The sequence below is a fragment of the Rhamphochromis sp. 'chilingali' genome (assembly GCF_963969265.1).
Source record: "Rhamphochromis sp. 'chilingali' genome assembly, chromosome: 7".
NCBI classification, from domain to species: Eukaryota; Metazoa; Chordata; class Actinopteri; order Cichliformes; family Cichlidae; genus Rhamphochromis; species Rhamphochromis sp. 'chilingali'.
Genome location: NC_137934.1, coordinates 27,626,580 through 27,646,919, shown reverse-complemented (window position 1 = coordinate 27,646,919; position 20,340 = coordinate 27,626,580). Strand labels below are relative to the sequence as shown.

The 20,340-nt window shown below is 40.0% G+C and overlaps 1 protein-coding gene across 1 annotated transcript in view; it reads left to right on the top strand.

Moving 5' to 3' along the window:
* The first annotated feature begins 3,481 nt into the window (after positions 1–3,481).
* The window catches only part of ghrhrb (growth hormone releasing hormone receptor b), a 71,612-nt gene continuing 54,753 nt past the window's right edge, over positions 3,482–20,340 (top strand). Inside the window, exons 1-2 of the mRNA XM_080888071.1 lie at positions 3,482–3,735; positions 19,376–19,484. Of these exons, the coding sequence (XP_080744197.1) occupies positions 3,634–3,735; positions 19,376–19,484 (211 nt within the window). The 5' untranslated portion in view covers positions 3,482–3,633. The remainder of the gene's footprint in view (positions 3,736–19,375; positions 19,485–20,340) is intronic.

The window sequence follows — 20,340 nt, the reverse complement described above, 5'->3', positions numbered from 1 at the left end:
CAAACCACTGAGTTGCCTCATGTGCTCTCCACATCAATGCAGACCAGTGCCTGTTCTTTTTACATCACTGAACTCTCAAATGTGCATTCATCTTTGCAAAGAAGGCTTTGTGCACTGGAACTCTGTTAAAATCTCCTTTCAGTTGACATTCTGAATCAACGAAGAACAAGTTGTTTTTCTCTTTTTCTTTCATTGACTTATTCACACATTTATCAAAAGCCATTTAGACTGTGGTAGTTCAATAAAAAGTCACTAAGAAACCTGCAGAAAAGGATCACATTACCCTGCTCCTTAAGACATCGCCCAGTCTACTCACATCTCTCAGAATGAATTTTAGCACTCTTTGATTTGCATATAGAGTTTTAAACAACTTAAAACAAAACAAAACAGTGAGACTCTTATTTTTTGCTGCTGTCAGATCACTGAAGTCCTTCAGAGCTTTTGTTTTCTGTTTCTGTTCCACTGGAGTTCCAGGAAGGTGGGTTTCATTTTTAAGCCCTTAAACAAACGGAAAATAGGCCTTAAAGCAAAACAAAACAACACCCAAATTAAATAAAAGGCAACATTCATTTAGGTAATGACTGCAGGTAAATGACTGTAATCGGTCTGCGCTGCTGGTTAACTTGATTCCAAAAGAGGCCACACCTCTTATGGCTGTCATGGCTGACAAAAACTTTGGCCCAGTCATTTTTTCATTTAGTAATGCAGGTCTATATGACAGATATTATAATTTACTGTAAAAAGGTCTGCCTTGACTCTGTATATAACTCAGGAGTTGTGATGTATTCTGCGTGGGTGCCAACATGTTGTGATTTATGACAGTCAAAATAAAGATGGACATGCAAAAGGTAATCAGGAGGAAAACAACAAAAAATTAACAAAATTGTTGTTCCACATAAATGCTTCATATTTAAACATTTCAAGATCTGCAGTCACAGGGGGAAAGAAAGCAAAGTACTTCCATAGGAAGTGATCGGATGAAGAAGATGGAGATGGATAAGACAAGTCAAGAAACAAGGCAACAACATTACCAGACAAGTCCTAACATAGAACCTGAAAGAAAGGAGTAAAATAGAAAGGCCAAAGAATGCATGGTGAAGATGCCCCCAAAAGGGATACCGAGCAACTGTGATACACCTTGCATGAGACCGAATGGCTCAAGACAGAGGCTTTGGGAGGGCCCTTGTTTACAGCCGGTACCCCAGGAGGCATAAATAAATAAGCTTCTCACCATTTTCTCAAAAACCTGTTGAGCAATCAAACCTGAGTCTACTGCAGGAAAAAGTACCAGCACTATGGAAGACAAAGAAAGCCACCTCTTCTGGCCTTAATGACTTCAGACCAGTTGCTTTGAAGTCACATGTCATGAAGGTGCTGGGGAGACTGTTTATTGCTTGACCTAGCTCGCAAATGAAGTCTTCAGTTTGCCTGCCAGTCTCTTGTGGGGGTAGGTGATACTGTTATATACCTGTTGCAGCATGCTCACTCTTCACCTGGATGGTATTGGTGGCATTGTGAGAATCACATTCTTCTATTTCTTTTTCCAAGATCCTAAACAGATTTTTGTATTATACCTTAATGCAGGTGTTGTTATGTACTAGTAGACTGTACATTTTTTCTCTTTATCATGCTGCTGTACCACATTTTTGCTTGTGGGATCAATAAAGATTCTAGCTATCTAGCTATCTATGAATTATACAACTAACAATGCAAGCTGGACAGGAAGCCAGGACTAAGAAACTAGGAAACTACAGGGAAAAAAATCAGAAATTAGAAACAAAAAGGAAAAAAAAAACCTCAGGATATAGGAACACACAGTATATAGGTATGAAGGAAAACACATCAAAGGACAAAGGGAGACTGAGACACATACATACAGGTAACAAGGGAAGAGGAAACAGGTGGGAGCTCAGCTGACACTAACCGCAGGGGCGAGACAATGGTAGTTAAACTGAAAACAGTGCACACAGTATGAGGGACTATTAAAATAATACAGAAAACTGAGACAGAGACTGAGCCATACAAACTTGATATAGACAAAAAAGAAAACAGACATGACTGACAGAGGAAACAGAAAACACATGACTGAATGAGAAAGTATGGTGAACTTAACAGATGAGAACAGGAGGACTAGACAAGGGAAATGGGAGACAGACAAGTATGGATGAGATTAAGACATCAGGGAACACAGAAGAGAACAAATCAGGGAAGATGAGACAGAGGGACAAATGACTACAGAAAATAACAGAAGCCAGACCCATGGCTGAACTTGAGGGAAATAGAAACACAGACTAAACATCAAAAGGTAAACACACACAAGACTGACTACACACATGAGACTACAGGACAAAACAGATGAGACAAGGACAGATACGGAAACATAAGGGAAGCAAGAATACAAGGGGACATAAGGAATAAACTGAAACCAGGAACAGACTGAATAAGAAACTAGATCTCTGCAAAATAATGAAACAAATCGATAAATTAAAAAAAAAGACGAAAAAAACTATCCAAACACTGATACATGCAAACATTTTTTGCATCTCATACTCTGCAAAGACACTTTGTATATATTCTGTTTTACTTAATATTTAATATTGTACTGTAATTTTTTGTCTTCAGGTCTGTATTTCAGATGGAATCCAGACATGATCACCGTTCCATTTCACAAGCTAAAGCAAAAAACCAAAATAAAAGCAGTGAGATTTTGGCAGTCTGTAACAGTTTGATATGCACAGAAGCACTTTTGCAGGCAGACTGGAGCATCCAGGGCTGGAACCCCCATCAGTCCAGTTAGAAAACAACCTGCTGTACTTCTAGAGGCACGGTTGTATACAGTGCTTCCCCGTTTGATTGAAATATGTTAGAACATTCTATGTTCTATCATGGATAAAATATGGGTTTATGAGATTTACAGATCATTGTATTGCGTTTTTATTTACATTCCACACAGCCTGAACTACCTTTTTGGAATGGGGATTGTAAAGTGATACGCACAATACTCAAAAAGCAACTATGATTCAGTAATATTATGGATATGATTCTGTAGAACTTTTATTTTGGGTATTTGGAGTACAATTTGATGCAAAACCTTTGTACTATTTGGGTATTTAAACAGAACCATAATTTAAATCTTAACAACTCTAAATACATGTTTATCCCTTCCTAAAACAGGTATTCAGTGCAAAATGAGGTTTAAACTTTTGTGCATACATTTTTCAGGAGCTACATCTGCATGGCAGTACGGAGCCTGAAAGTTATCCTGTGTTATCCGTTTATGCAATTAGAGTACAAACCTCGAACCTATAAACACACCGTTTTCCCTGCTCGTGAAGACTCCACTCGCTGTTTTCCCTCTTGTCAGCGCGCATCTGCGTCTGTGTGTTCTGCTCCATTTCAGGGAGGAGCGCAAACTGTTTGGCTCTGTCCAGCACCGGCTCCTCTCTGCGTGTAAATGCGCACTGTCTCACTCACCGGACACTGGAGAGAGACCGGGCGGCATTAATACCGGCGAACTGTCAGCCGGCTGCTCAGTTCATTGGGTGTTGACAGTCGTGGAAATTTAAGGAGGAAATAGTTTGTTGTAATCTGTTTTTTCTACTTTTCTACATGCACTTTGCAAAGCGAGCATAGATGTCATCGCAGAGCATGCTTATCACTGGAAGCTCACGATTGAAATGGACGGACGCATTTCTTTACTTGGGTCTGTTCATGCAGTCGGCGGTTTGGGAAACGGTGAGTCCAAACGCACAGCTTAACCTCATCTGTCTTATCACAAGGAGAGTTGGAACATGAAGTAATGTGTCTGTGTGGGTGATTTTAACACGATTTCAGTCACATTGTTTTTATACTGACATGACTTAAAAGATTTGAAAATTATTTTTCAATCAAATAAGATCAATTCTTTTACTTTTTTTTTTTATTAACTTTTACTTTTATTCACTTTGTACATTTATGAATTATTTCATTGTAGTAGTGGGACTGTACATTGGGTTTATCATGAGTGTAGCCTTTGTTTGAGCATTGAGGAAAGGGAATTAGGGATCTTTGCCCCTTTAAATTAGAAGTTACAGACTAACAGACATTTTGTGTGTGTAAAGCTTAGAATACAAATACAATATGAACAATAAAAAACCCCAAAAACGATAGTAACTGTACAATCTATATTTGTGACATTTTAAGATTCTCTTGTTCAGCTTCAGTCTGGGAGTTTAAAAGAAACATAACACATTTTAGTCTTATTATTATAGGCAGGCAGGATTGATAAGGTTTGCTGCCTAATGGTTTTTATTATTAGCAATTAGCCATTAGTCACTACCTCAATGAAAACAGATGGCTGATATATCTATTGAGTAAGTGCTAATAGTTAAATAGTTAAATGCTGTTGAAATGGGAGCTTTACTTGCTACACCATCATATACGTTACTCTCCCCAAATGTTACCTGAGCAGATTCCTCCATATTTTGTTGTAAACAAATTCATTTTACATTAGATGGACTTTTGTGCAAATGGTGAGTTATACATGACGCTGGCATTTTTGTAAAGAGCTAAACTAAACATCTAAATTGTAAAATATATATATATTTTTTAAATCAAACTGCACTGTATACATTTGCATCAATATTCTAACATCAAACATTTATTTTGTCATAAATAGAAAAGCATGTTTTAAACAATTTTATAAATTAAAGTGTTATAATAATTTTCTGCTTCCAACGTAATCATGATCTTATGTGAAAATCACTAATATTTGCATGAGTATTTCTAAAAATTTAAGGTGGAAACATCGCATCCATCATAATCACAGAATGTGTAGATTAGGAGTTGTTTTCTGATATTGACCTGCTGCGTTCATGTTTGTCTGGCACATCTGATTCGAACTAGGATGATAATTACTTGCTAGATGACTAATTTGTCTCCAGTGGTGACAAATCGCCACGGATCACGTGACTTAAGAACCAATACATGCATGCATTGCATGTCTGTCTGACTTTTGTTTTTCTGCTTTGATTTTTCTTTCCTTTATAACGAAAAAGTAGAATTTGAGATGTACCTCAGCCATCAAGAGGAGGACTGGATTTCAAAGAACAAACTCGTATAGCTCAAATAAATATTGAATAAATAGTATCTCCTGTGACTCCATTAACCCTCATTGCTCACTTGAGTCTTCTCTGCTTTTGGCTTCAAAATTTTTTTTCAGTAATGAGAACGTAGAAATATTTTCTCCCTTTTCCCCCATTTCTACTATGCATGTGGGGTTTGAAATTCAAATGGCGTAAACAATTTAGTGTGAAGCACATTTCTTTTGCATTTTGTCCTTATATGAATTTTGATTCAAAACCATTGTGGAGTTTCTTCTTTTGGTGCTATGGAGTGATTTGTGTCTTTTCCCTGATCCCGAATGCTCATAATAATCCTGTGTTGCCTCTTCATTTATTAGCTCTTTGCTCCAGATGAAAAGATCAGATTGTCATGGACTCAAGATGCCTTTAACCCCTTTTTCCTTATAGATGGCAGCAGATCAGTATCTTTTGTGAGTTACTGATCAGCTGGAAAACTTTATTCAACAGAAAATGACTGCCTTTTATTACTTTATTGCTGATGTTTTCAGTGTAAGGTACAGTAACAGTCTTTACTTAAAACCCTGGGTTTTTCATATTTCTCTTTCAAAATCACTGCCATCCATATCTGACTCAAAGGCTTTTGTCGAAAAACATTTGACCACATGGAAACACTTGATCTTGATTTAGTCTGCAAACATGAGATGGCGCCTGCATCCGATTGAGATTATATAGCTAGTCGAGCGCCTTCCAGACCTGCACATTCGTAAGTGCAGTCACAAGAATGTATTCTGTGTCTCCCAGTACAATCTCAAGTGTGTGGAGGAAATATCGGAAAACTGGTCATAACACTAGGGGAGCTGGACAGGGCTGTAGAAGGGCATCAGTCAAGCAGCAGAATTGTACCAGGAAAAACAGGAGGAGCATTGCCACTTGCACTGACCTACAAAAACTCCAGTAGGCTACGTGTGCATGTTTCTGACCAGACAGAAACAGTCTCAGAGAGGTTGCCATGAGGTCCTGAGGAGGCATGTCTTTGAAGGACATAAACCTCCATAGGCTAGCCAATAAATACTCTAAATGCTGTTAGGTATGGAGATATAATGCTCAGACCCATTGTCAGAACTTGTACTGTTGCAGCTGTTCCTGGATTCCAAACACTGTCTATACACATTACTGAGCCATATGATGCAATTAAAAAATGAAAAGAAAAATTAATAATATAAAATCCAGAGAAAATTGTAACTTGTACATTAACAAGTTGAGTGCACTCAAGCACAAGTCTAAATGGTTTTAGCATCATGCAAGGTGTTACCATGAACCATAACCAGTACATATGCACCAGGCAATAGCTTTTAGGTGAAGAGGTGTTCTGGTGTAAGTCCAATATTGATTCTTCTGTCATCCAGCAAGTCTGTCTCTATAACAGATGAAAATTTTAGCCAGAGATTTTTATGAGAATGCTGACTGAACCAAAATGGGAATAATGTGGACTAAAAAGTAAATCATAAAGATATCCCAGTGCAGAATAAGGTAATTGTTCCTAGTTTGTTTGATAATAGGAGGCACACATACAGTACAGTACAGTGTAGTACAGCTTTGAAATGTTAGTTTTTGATCTCCATGAAGTTGTTTTTCAGTACTACATTCCCATTTTGAGTGCATGTGCACACCAGTGAGGCCACAGACATCCCTACTAATGGCTTTACACGGTTCCTCTGATCTACAAGCACTACATAACAAGGAAGGGAGTTATACAACTACAGCTGTCTTCTTCTTCCCTGTTGTGGGTGAAAACATGAACGTAAATAATGAAGGTTTAAAATTACCAAGAAAATTCAACACTGCATTTAACTGATGGAGAAGAAAGCTGCTATATTAGAATGATATGTATCAGCCAAGTTCATAAAGGTGGGTTCAATAAATTCTTAGGTTATTTAATATAAAAAGTAGTGCTGTCAGCGTTAATCTAGTTAAAATGACATTAACGCGGAAAATCTCCGTTAACGAGTTAGCATGGATCGCCCCGTGCTTGGGGCTGCACGGCGTTAACGAGCTAACTGCACTAACGCATTGATGCTGTGCAGCCCCATGCATGGGCCAATCTGCACTAACTCGCTAACAGAGATTTGCCGCATTAATGCGGTTATGGCGTTAATGTCATTTTAATGAGATTAACGCTGACAACACAAAAAAAAAGTATAATGTGTTCATAAATATGCATAGATTACTGTGTAATTATGTCTGTTATATCAAGAAATTGATGCACTCTGACAAACTTATTGTCAATCCATTGAAAAAACATAGGAGCAGGTTTTTGGTTTGTGGAAGCCTCCATATTTAATATTTACAGTGGTCAGGAAGGACATTTTTCTTCAGATGAATTCTGCATTTTTTGGATGTGGCTAGAGACAGGCCACATACAAACACTAAAGACCAAGGAGGGGAGAAGTGGTGTTTGCATGCCATGGAGGGAGATTTCAATTCATTTTTTTTCTATTTGAAAAATACAAATAGAACTACCTTTAATATCCTAATAGCAGGTCTTGAGTAACAAGTTATAGATTGTAACGTTCCTATCGCCTGCAGAAGCCTCTCCCATTAGACATCAAATAACCTGTTACCCTCTGTCTGCAGCCCAAGGCAAGCTCTACCTTAAAAAACAAGCTGTAAAATGCTAAAATCAATTCTAAAGGCCACATGTAACCAGTGCAGAGAAGCCAACATGAGGAAATGTGCCATCATCCTGTTAGTGCCCTTCTGATGGCTGCGTTTTTTTTTTGAAACCGAAGGCAGTCAATTGATTTTTGGGGGCAAATAATGAGTGACATTAACTCAGTTGCTGAAAAGACAGGAAGGACTTTTGTGCCTTGAAATGAAAAGATTGACTTCACAGTTGATTTTCAGCATACAGATGGTTCACTCTTTTATATCTTATAAGAAAGTCTGATTTTAGAGAAAGTATATAAATAAAGTATATAACGCCAGCAATTTAGATAATTTAAAAATGTAAAAAGTATAAAAATATTTTTTAAAATTTGATTTAATCCTTGCACTCCTCTGGAACCTACAGTAAGATAAACATGTGTCCTTTTCAAGTTTTTTTATTTGACCTTAACAACGGAGTAAAATATAACTCACATTAATCAAAATACCATCACAGAGGTAAGGAAGCACCTCGACTTTCTTTCATCAACTACAAGTGCATGGATAGAGCTGGAGTTCTTTAAGTATTTCCCAAAGCCTTAGATCACAATTTTAGCAAAAGGTTTCTATCAAAATATTACAGATCTTAAACAAACTACAAAGTGTTAAAGTGAAAATGACAAGGGCTGGTCTCTGGATCTATGGGTTAGCTTTAGATGAAGCTGGGTTTGCTGTTTCATTTACAGTCTTTGTGCTAACATGAGCAAATTAACTGCTGTACAGACATGAATATGAACCCTTAGTAATAAGGCAAACATGCATGTTTACCAACATGTGAGACATTTAACAAAGAGGACAGACAGACAGACTCAGGGACCAGTGTATGTTAAAAAAAAAAAGGAATGCTAACAAGTGGAACTGACTAAAAATTGGCTGGAGGTGCCTGCAATAACGACCTGTTTTAGATAGTGATTGGATTTAAATGACACCACAGCCGCATAAACTCTGCCAGATAGGATGGAGAGTTACAATAATTAAAGTGCTGCTCAAATGGCACTCACGCTCTTCTCTCTGAGTGAGTCTATTATTCGGCATCTGTTAAAGGAGAGAAACCATCAGCAAGCTTGTGTTGCTCATATGAGCTATTCCAGGTTCACTGCGCATCACTACATTCGAAAGTGACACCCCGTGCTGCTCCATCAGACAGTATGTCATGTTACGATCTTGCTTGTATAAAAGAGGCTTGTTCTATAAGCCTACAGGGTAGATAAGAAAGCACTGTCTTGTGTCACAGTGAGGCTGTGCTGCCAGATCAAGTCTTCAGCCACGCGCACTCACGTGTTACTCCCGGACATTTGAACTATTAATGATGTAGGAGTTAACAGGCCACCCAGATGGAAAACGTTACGGGAATATTTAATATTTTCACTGTAAATTCTCCTCCCTCGTGTACAGTAATATGTTTAAAGGGCTGATAGAAACAGTACTTAAAATAGAAAATAGCTGGTGGAAAGATGGCCTTCTATGTTTATTAATGACGGAATATAACAAGAAGGTTTTTATACAAGGATGTAGTCTGACATCTAAGGGAGCTCACGCCAGAGCACCAGTTTACTTTCAAGCATGTGTCCTGACACACGTTACCTTCAACCTGCACAATCGAGCAATTCTTATATACACAATCGTGTAAGCTTCTGTTGTTGACTGGTTTGTACTGTATATTTGTAAATGTGTAAACTGGTGCCATCAAAGGAATATGTCCCGTTGTAAATCATTAACTCACCAGTCATCATGCATTAGCTGAATTCTAGCAATTTCTGGGTAAAATAAAACTTTTTTTATGGCAAAAACAACAATTTATATAGCTGTCATGATCCTGGGTCTGCTGACCCAGCGTTTTGTGTTTAGTTTATGTAGCCTTCAGGTTTCCTAAGTTTATCATTATCATGCCTAGGTGTTACTAGTTATTTTCCCCTCGTGTTTCCACTATGTTAAGTCTCCCCTGCTTTCATGTATTTTATGTCTGTGGCGTATGTTGTCAGTCCAGGTTGTCATGTTTATATCTCACTGTTTCCTGTCTTATTGTGAAGAGGTCTGGTGTGTCTGTGTTCATCGTGTTCAGTTTTACTCTCCCATTGTCACGTCGTTATGTTCATGTGTGTCAGCTGGTTCCCCATGTGTTGCCACTTCCCTCATTATCCTCCTGTGTCCATTTAGTCTGTGTGCTCTCAGCCATTCTTTGTCAGGTCGTCTGCGCATCCATGTCAGTTCACTATGGTTAAGCTTTTTCATGTTTTGTTATTAGTTCACCCAGTTTAGGTTATTGTTTAGTTTTCACCGATGCCCGATTATTTTTACCCTCATTGCTAGCCTCAATAAACGGCTTGTTTTGTTTATCCACACTACGTTTTGGTCTGCGTTTGAGTCCTCCTCTGCAACACATACGGTCTGCCCCAGCCAGACCGTGACAATAGCGCTTTTCAAGAACCTCAAAGCGCTGTACAATTCCACTATTCATTCACTCTCACATTCACACTGGTGGAGGCAAGCTACAGTTGTAGCCACAGCTGCCCTGGGGCAGACTGACAGAAGCGAGGCTGCCATATCGCGCCATCGGCCCCTCTGGCCATCACCAGTAGGCGGTAGGTGAAGTGTCTTGCCCAAGGACACAACGACCAAGACTGTCCGAGCCGGGGCTCGAACCATTTACTTGTATTCATCGAGAACTATCATGTAACCAACCCAACCTATTGCCATCTGGTGGCCTTAAAATGTAGATTTTTAAACACTTGTAAAATAATAAGTAGGCTGGTTCTTCTTATAGTGCTTTTCTCTTTACACACTTGAAACACTTTATATAGCATATCTCATTCACACAAGTACTTTCCCCCCTACATCTTAGTATTTTCTATATGGTAAATGGACTAGTTCTTATATAGCATTGTTTTACTCCAACCCCTCAAAGCACTTACAGAACTATAAAGCATTTTCTATGCTTGGTTTCTCCTCTACATAAGTGCTTTTTATCAAACAATCATACTCTGATGGATGCATTCGAGAGCAGCTTGGCGTTAGTATCTTGCCCAAGGATTTTTGCTATGCAAACTAGAGAAAAAAAAGGAAAAAATTTAGGTCACTGGGTTGCTGTGAGAGCACTAGGTTAAATGTCACACTCCCCTGCAGTGTCACCATCTGATCTACAGGCAGGTGTTCCACTAGAGCTTCTTCACACAGTTTGAATCAAACACATCCGAAGAAATCAATTGCATGCCAAAAATAACAAACAAAACACACAAACACTCTCTCTCTCTCTCTCTCTCTCTCACACACACACACACACACACACACACACACACACACACACACACACACACACACACACACACACACACACACACACACACACACACACACACACACACACACACACAAAACAAACAAACAAACAAAAAAAAATTATTCACTTGATAGCAAAGTATGACACAAATTTAACCACAGGTTCCAGATGCTGTTGGAATCTACATTTTTGGCACATGTTACTATAATCTCAGATTTTTTTTTAGATCTAAGCTTCTGACGTCCTCCTGTTCACATTCCTGAGAAGGCGTGAATATAAGTAAAAATAGAGAAGCCTTGACAGCAAATGTCAACGCTTTGAGAGGACGTCAAACACCCACATTTTTTGCTGTCATGGGTGCTCATTACAGTTCATCCCAGGGGTTCATTTCAAGACTCCAACCTCTGAATGCCTCATCCAAAATAAAAAAGGACTTCCGGCTCGTGGCGCTTCCACGAGCAGGCAGCGGCTGATAGCGCTTTGGCAAATTCAGTGTTTTTTTTAATGGTGTATTCTTTTTTGACCCCTCACACCCCTGACAGGACTTTTGTCCCTCTTCCCATCTGGCAGATGCTATCACAGCATCAGGGCCCGATAATCCAGACTGCGAGATAGCTTTTTCCCAAAAGCCATCAGAGTCCTGAACTCACTACCGGCTCAGCCACTCCCCCCCACCACACATACCCACACAAACCATTAACGGACTCTATTGCACTCCACATACCACTGCCTTTGTAAATACAGATGCTGCTCTATGGACAATCCTACACTTAGGAATATTGTTCATGTTGGTCACTTTATTTCACTCAAGGTCACTTTAAATCACTCATACTGTAAACTGTAACGCTGCCACGTTGGTCACTTTAAACCACTTCAAGGCTAGTGTAAATTTACAATTGTAAATTGTAAAGTTAGACTGTTATTGATCCTTTTTAGCTTAAAGTGTATATTTACTCCCCTTACCTTAGTCTTAAAGTGTATATTTATTTCTTACTCTTCCTATGGAACTGGAGCCTAGTCGTCTCGTCTCTCTATATCCTGTACTGTATATAGCAGCGATGACAATAAAGTTTCACTTTGACTTTGACTTTGAATAGTAGATTCTCTAAGCCGTCACAGGGAGAATGAAGTAAATATGTGCACTGGGAAGAAGAATGTTGAAACCATGTCAAAAGATAAATTGACACTTCATTTTGTCACCAAAATCTCAAAAAACAAAATCTGACTAAATCTGCTGGTGAGATATTCATTAAATCTTCTAGCTTGACCTCAGGGCTGGACTAGAGACCGGCCCACCAGGTATTCTAGGAAAAGCCATAAAGCCTTTGAATGAAAACAAACACTGTTGTGACAGTGGTGTACACCGTCTTGTTGGTATATGTATGATTTCTATACATTTTAGGTCATAATAAAAATTTGGTTGTAAGATTCAGATAATTATTTAATAACAGCTAGACATTTTAAATGAGAATAAGAAAGAAAAGTATTTCCTTGTGCCCACCTCTCCTTGTTAATGCCCTACCTGGCCCCATGGCAAAACTTTGCTAGACCCGCCCCCACACAGTTACCAGCTGTTAGCTACATAGAAAATGATATTGGTGTTATTTATCTCTCAGAAACAGTTCATAACTTCCCTTCAACTCATTCATGTCACCTAAAAGGTAAACGTGTTTCTCCATCACCTGTTCAGCTCTGATGATTCAGTAAGGACATCTCCTGGTTTCATCTTCATGTTTCCCTCTCACCACATATCGAAACCGATATCATGACCAGCAGCTTTTACAGCTGTGGCTCCAGCAAACATCAGCTGATACTAGAAATTAATATTAAATAAATTCTAACAACAGCTGATCAAGCTTAAACGTGCTGCTGTTGTTTAGCATCCGCTGGTTTCCTCTTTTTGGCGCAAAGTGGGTGATAAACAAACAAGAGAGACAGGACTTGCGTCAGAAAAGCCGATCAGCTGATCATTGATCAGTTTCATGATTGAAGTAGCAACAGGAGAGGGAGGGGGAGAGAATGAGAGAAGAAGAGGCATCTGACAGCATAACGACAGAATAAATCCAGCTTTGTGTCTTTTTCCATCCTAGCTGTGTTCCTTCTCAGCTCAATATTAAACGCACAATATTTTCTCTGAATACCAGATGATTCCATTTTGTACGGGACGGTTGGCAACTCTACTAACTAACCTTATGACTAAAATAAAGTTCACTATCAGTAACATCATAGCACCCACCCAGCTGTATAGAAACTCCATCATGCTAGCTAGTACGCAGTGCGAGTTATTGTAACTGACTGTAAAAAGTCAGCACAACGAAAAAAAAACTACACCTAAACTTGGTTTATATCTGACCCAGATAGACTGCAGGTCACAACTTCTTACCTGAAGTTCAGTTCACCTGACACTCGGACCGGCGGCCGCCTCGAGTCTCTCCTCCACCTGCCTCCCCTTTCCCTCATCCACCTGCTGGCCTCTGTGGAAGCTCCGCCATAGCCACCACCAAACAACTGAGTTATTTTTACACATCGGCCAGCATCTGGCCAATCCACCACCCTTCATTGTTTATACGTTTACAAAAAAAAAAAAAAAAATCATCGGCCCATAAAAACGAAAAATCAAAGCCAGCCCAGTTATGTTTGACCTCATGAAAAAGTCACACAATCAAGTATCAGTAGTTTTCCCTTAGGAACCTTGCCTCATCCAAAATAAAAAACATACAAATTAAAATGTATAAAAGTGAAAGCAATCCCTTCCTTCTCTTTCTATAATTTTTTTTGCCTTTTTTCCACCCATCCTTTGTGTCACTGCCATCTTGTATCTGCAGTTGGCTATTGTCACTGGAAGCATGCTTGGCTTGGATCCCATTGGAAACTGCAGCTTGTCTCCATTTCACCGGTGTGTCTATGTCCCATTAACAATGGCCTGAACTTATCAGGCTGAATGGCTAGCAGCCTTTTCTGGTTCCACTTGCACATTGAGGATAAACCTCTGGTCTTTGCATGTTCCACGTTAAATTTAGGCTGGCAGAGACAGGATTAACCATTGGGCCAATCACAAAAGGCCCTATAAATTAGGACTCAGTTTCCTGGAATCAGTCTGGACCAGGACATACCTCGTGGTGAGCCACACCTTTTGTCCAGGCTTGTAGGGAGGTGCAGGATTCCGACATTGGTCCGCCAGGTTTGTCTTCCAAAGATGGCGGCACCGGGAGAGATAGTGTTGAACTGAAGGAACTTCATGCTCACCATCGACTGCTGGAAAGAGCCGTGGTTGATAAGCCAGCTACGCTTCAAAAGAAGATAACCCAGTCGCCGAGGAGGTGAGGCTGTTGTGGACATACTCGACCCAGGCGAGTTGGGCGCTCATTGTGGTTGGAGTGGAGCAGCACAGTCCTGGGGTCTGGTTCTGAACAAAAACCTACTTGACCTCCCAAGAGATCGCCCTGATGGTGCAGGAGGCTGGAAGGATCAGAGAATCCTCTGGAGCTCCTTCTAAGGAGGAGAATTGCCAGGACAGAGCTTCGGGCTAGATGTTGTGTGACCTGGTGCTATAGGTGATTGTTTTTTACTCATTTCCATTTTTCCGAGTCCACCTGGCTTGCCAGGCGTTTAACCATTTAGGAGTTTGAAGGTAGGCAAAATTCTTGTAATCCGTCCAGACGATAAAGCCAGTGCTGGTACTCCTCCAAGGCGAGTTTGACTGCCAGGAGCAATCTGTCCCCTACATCATAGTCCCATTCTTTGGGGAAGAGATGATGAGAGAAGTAGGCACAAAGATGAAGCTTACCTTCATACTGTTGGACAGCTGCCACTCCCGAGTCCAAAGCCTCCACTTTTACAATAAACTGGTTAGAGACAGGTGAAGACAGGATAGGAGGTGAGGCAAAGCATTGCTCAACGTTACTGAAAATGGTTTGAGCAGCCTAGTCCCACTGAAAAGCACCTTAGAAGAATTTAGGTGTGTGAGAGGTGAAGCGATCTGGCTAAAGTTTCGGATGAAACAACAGTAGAAACTAATGAAGCCCAGAAAACACTGGAGCTGTTTCCAGTCAGAGGGTTCTGGCCAGTCCACCACCGCTTGGACCATGTCTGGGCCAGGTTTGAGGTTGCCCTGCTTAATGATACAGCCCAGGATAGACACTGTTGTCACATGCAATTCACATTTCTCCGTCTTGACAAATAATCTGTTACCATTCTCTCTCAGACCTATTTAAGGTATAAAGCTGCTATAAAGGATTCCTCAAAAAACTATGGTTTGCCATAAAACTGTACAACAGTTCTTTTTGTGACAAATACATACAATAATCACTATATAAGATGTCATAAACATTTCCGCATCAAACTGAATCCTTTGCATTATAATGCGCTATTTTTGATCAACTACTTTTGCTATTTTATTACTGTGCTATGTTTATTTAACAATGTTGTTTTTATATTGTATCATCAAGATGTTTTCTGGCAAAACAGAGACGAGCCTTTGTGTTCATTTTGCTTGGCAGTGGTTTTTGTCTTGTAACTGTGCGATGCAGGCCCTTCTAAACATTGACCTTAATTGAGGCATGTGAGGATGTGTTGTTCTGGGGTCTTTTGTGACCTCTTGGATGAGTCGTTGCTGCGCTCATGGGCTAATTTTGGTTGGCTGGGAAAGTTCGCAATTGTTCCACGTTTTTGCCATCTGTGGATAATGGCTCTCACTGTTGTTTCCTGGAGTCCCACAGCTTTAGAAACAGCTTTATAACCTGAGAAATCTCAGTTACTTTGTTCCTCATTTGTTCCTAAATTTCCTTGGATTGCTGCATGATATCTGGCTTTTGTGAATCTTACTCCACTTTGTCCGGCAGGTCCTATTCAAGTGGTTTCTTGAGAGCAGGTGTGGCAGTGATCCATCACATGGTGCTGTTACAGTGAGGAGAGACCTTGTCTTCTTCTTCCAGATTCCATCTGGACCAAAGGCCAACTATGTACCAAAGAGTCAAAGGAGCTTGCAAAGAAAAGCGTCTGGAGTTCTTTAAGTTGCTTGAAGACGTTTCACCTCTCATCCGAGAAGCTTCTTCAGTTCTAAGGTCAAATGGTGTACCAAAGAGACTGGGCATGGTATACTTGGCTCCTTTTAATGTTGAGAAGCAGAGGCTCTACTCTGAGCCACTCTCAGATGGCTGAACTTCTCACCCTATCTCTGAGGGAGATGTCAGCCACCCTTCGGAGGAAGGTCATTTCTGCCGCTTGTATCGTGATCATGTTTTTTTGATCCACAGTTCGTGACCATAGCTGAGGATAGCGACATAGATCGACCGGTAAATTGAGAATGTCACTTTTACACTCAGCTCTCTCTTGACCACAATGGACTGGAACAGCGTCCGCTTGACTGCTGCTGTGGCACCAATCCATCTGTCGATCTCCCGCTCCCTTCTGCTGTCACTTGCGAACAAGACAACTCTTCTACTGGGGACAGGAACTCATCCCTGACCTGGTATGAACACTCCTCCTGCTGAGGACCATGGCCTCAAATTTGGAGGTGATGATTCTCATTCCCACCACTTCATCCTCGGCTGCAAACCATTTCAGTGCGAGCTGGAAGCCATCACACAATGAAGCCAACAGAACCACATCATCTGCGAAAGGCAGAGCTGAGATTCTGAGACCAACCAAGTGAAAGCTTTCCACCACTTAGCTATGCCTAGAAATTTTGTCTTTTTACAAACAGAATTGGTGACAAACAACAACCCTGGCGAAGTTCATCACCCACTTGAAACGAGTCTGACTTATTGTTGACTATGCGGACCAAGTTCTTTCAATGGTTGTATAAGGATCAAATGGCCTGTAGCAATAGGCCAGACACCCCATAATCCCCAAGGACCTCCCACAGGACATTCAGAGGGACATGGTCAAATGCCTTCTCCAAGTCCACAAAACACATGTAGACTGGTTGGGCAAACTCCCATGCACCCTTAAGTATCCTCGAGCGAGTAAAGAGCTGGTCCAGTGTTCCATGACACAATGAAAACCGCGTTGTTCCTCCTGTATCAGAGGTTTGACTACCGGATCAACTCTCCTTTGCAGCAGCCTGTCATAGACTTTCCTGGGAAGGCTGAGAAGTACGATGCCCCTTCTTAAAGATGGGAACCACCACCCTGGTATGCCAATCCACAGGTACCGCCCCTGATATACACGCAACTTGTAGAGCAGTGTCAACCAATGTTCCCTCTAATTTTTCATGTGTCTGAGCGAACACACAAACTCCCTGAGCGGTCCCTTGGACCACTGTGAGCGACATCAGACGTGTGCACTGTGGTCACGCCAGCATTGAATCCATCCAAGTTACATGGTTTATTAAAATAAGCAAATTACAGCATTTACATTTATGTTAGACTACTTTTAATTAACTGCTTTGGCACACTTACAATGAAAATTAAAAAAAAATCTTGTTCATGATCTGTGTAGTATGTTAACACTATTGGAAGTAAAAAATAACTTGAACTCCAATTTTGAAAACACAACTTTCTTGTTTTTCTTTTTTTATATAAAGCTCTGACTTGTATTATGAGTCTGTGGTCTGGGAGAGAGTCTGTAACTCTTTGTCTGCAAAATACAGTATATAATGACCAATGTTGGGCAATTAATTATATAGTTACTTCTTCAAAAAAGTAACTGAGTTATGCAAACAATGAAGTTTTTTGCAGCTGTTTACCTAAAAATGCAGCCAATGCAGTTTTTTAAATAAACATTTCAACAATCAGCTGTTCTGCATCAAATTTGATGCCACACAAATTATTTGTGCCACTCCAAAAAATAATTTCTGTCCACTATGAGATAAAGGAGAACAACAGCCTGATACCTGCAGGCCTGACAACAGGAGATGTATCACTCCTGTAACACCTGTAACATTCAGAAGTTGCCTCATTGTTCTGACACACACAACAAAACTATTGACTACACTACACACTAACTACACAAGATTTGCGCAAATCTCTCACATCTCAAAACACCGCCGTCACTCCTAAAACGTCCCCCTTTCTAAACTACTAAATGCCATGTTGCCATATCATTTTTTGACTGGTCGACATGGTGCATTGTTCCACCAATAGGAAAGGGTGGGGGTTTTTTTGTTTTTGTTTTTGACCACAGGCGTTTTCGAGCGTTTTCCTTATAAAATGTATTTACTGTTTCTTCCCGCAGTAAATATAAACAACGATAGTATTCAGAAAGAAAACCAAACATTGCAGATAATTTTATCATAAGTCTGGGTTTACGTGGCTTATCAACACAATAAAAACTAATAAAAACATTATTATTGGCTGGACTATGGGATAAGGTGGCATTGTTCTAATCCCATATGGGAGCAGCCAGTCACTTACTGACTAACAGTGCAAAACAGAATTGTTAAAGTATTAGTTTTAATTTCAATTCAGGTTAGATTTCTTTTTTGCGCGCAACACAGATTTTCTGTGCGCAGAGACCGTGCCAGCAGGGTTAGGGAACATTGGTGTCAACCAAGACAGCCCTGCAACATACAGAGCCTTCAGGAACTCAGGGTAAACCTCATCCACCCCAGGGGCCCTGCCACCAAGGAGTTGTTTAACTGCCTCAGTGACCTCACCCCCAGAGATAGACAGGTTGTCCCCCTCCTCCGAAGACCCTGAAGAAAACTGAAGAAAACCATGAATCATCATATGAACATTACCTGATTGAAGCAGTGCAAAGTTACAGAGGTTTTATTTGAGTCACAGCTAAGAGTTTTGCAATTTGTCATAATTTTAAAAAGTTTACATTTCTTCGGTACTGAGGCTTTCTTGTCTGTACGCAATGGTAGACTGGTGTGTAAAAAGCAAGTGAATAATGTAGAAAACAGAGATTTTTAAATGGGAAACTGTTCTTGAAGTACATTGAGAGGGGAAGAGAGCTGTGCAGGAAGTGCGATTTTGTGTTTGGTGGTTGTTGAAATAATTTGTGAGGTTTAAGCTGAGATTCTAGCGTTTCTGGCAAAATACAAATATATATATATATATATATATATATATATCTCTATCTCTCTATCTATCTCAAAGAATTGTTCTATGTGGTGAATATTACATTACAATGTGTCTTATTAAAGCCTTTAATAAAAATAAGTAATACTTTTGGGAGAGGCCAACAACAGGTTCCATATGATATTTCTTTAATATATGGTCAATAGTATAACAAAGTCCAAAACACAACCACTACTGAACTACTGATTAATAACATTATCTTTGCCATTATCATGTCATGTAAAAGAAAATTATGGTATTTCTGCACTTCTGTGTGTCTTTCTGTGTTACTGGACTGTGATGAAAGCTTTTTTTCTCGCCTTCAGACAGAGGCCATCCACCCAGATTGCGCTCTGGTTGTTCAGCACATGAAGGCTGAGGAAGAATGTTATCAGATCCTCAAGCAGGAGGAGAACAACCACTCTGCTAAGACAGGTCAGCCCGTGTTTTAATCTCACAATGGGAACAGATATTTTCATGGTAGAAAGCATTTCACACTGGGGACAAATATACAGTCTCAACGAGGTCTAACACTTACTATAGTGTTACATTAGAATGGTATTCTTTAGATTTCATATAAGGCAGATAAGCCATATGTTGTGATGCTTCCAAACTTTTCAGAAGAATAACCAAAACACCTTTTTAGTTATATTTTATAATACTGCTACATTTTCAAAATTTCACACGACACAGTATGCTCTAATGTTTTATAGAGTTACACCTAAACCATGAGCTGTTCCACACCTTCACATTTTTTTCTAGCCATTATTCTGGTATAGGTTGCGCTTGATTTCATCTGTCCAAAGAATGTTTTTTCTGAATTTTGGTGGATTTTTTTTGTTGTTGTTAGCATCCATAATTTCTATTCATGAGGCTTGTCACTTGCATCTTGCAGTGAACCCTCTGCATTTACTTTCATGCTGTCTTCTCTCTATGGTAGACTTGGATATGGATGCCGACTTCCTTCAGAGTGGTCACTTGGTTGGCTGTTGTTAAGGGGTTTCTCTTCACCATGCAAATACTGTTGTCTTCTGTGGACTTCCAGGTCTTTCTTCATTGCTGAGTTGCTTTCTTTCATTCTCACAATTGACCAAATCAACTCCTTCTCTCCAAAACCAATGCCTTTTATCTGCTTAGTTGATTAAGATATAACAAAAGAACTGCCCACATCCACGCATAAAATTGCCTTTGAGTCAATCGTTCAATCACTTTTGGTTGACTTTTGGTTTTTAAAGAGGGTGTAACATGCACAGGTTAAGGAGCTGAAACTCCTAAACTTGTCACGGCTGGG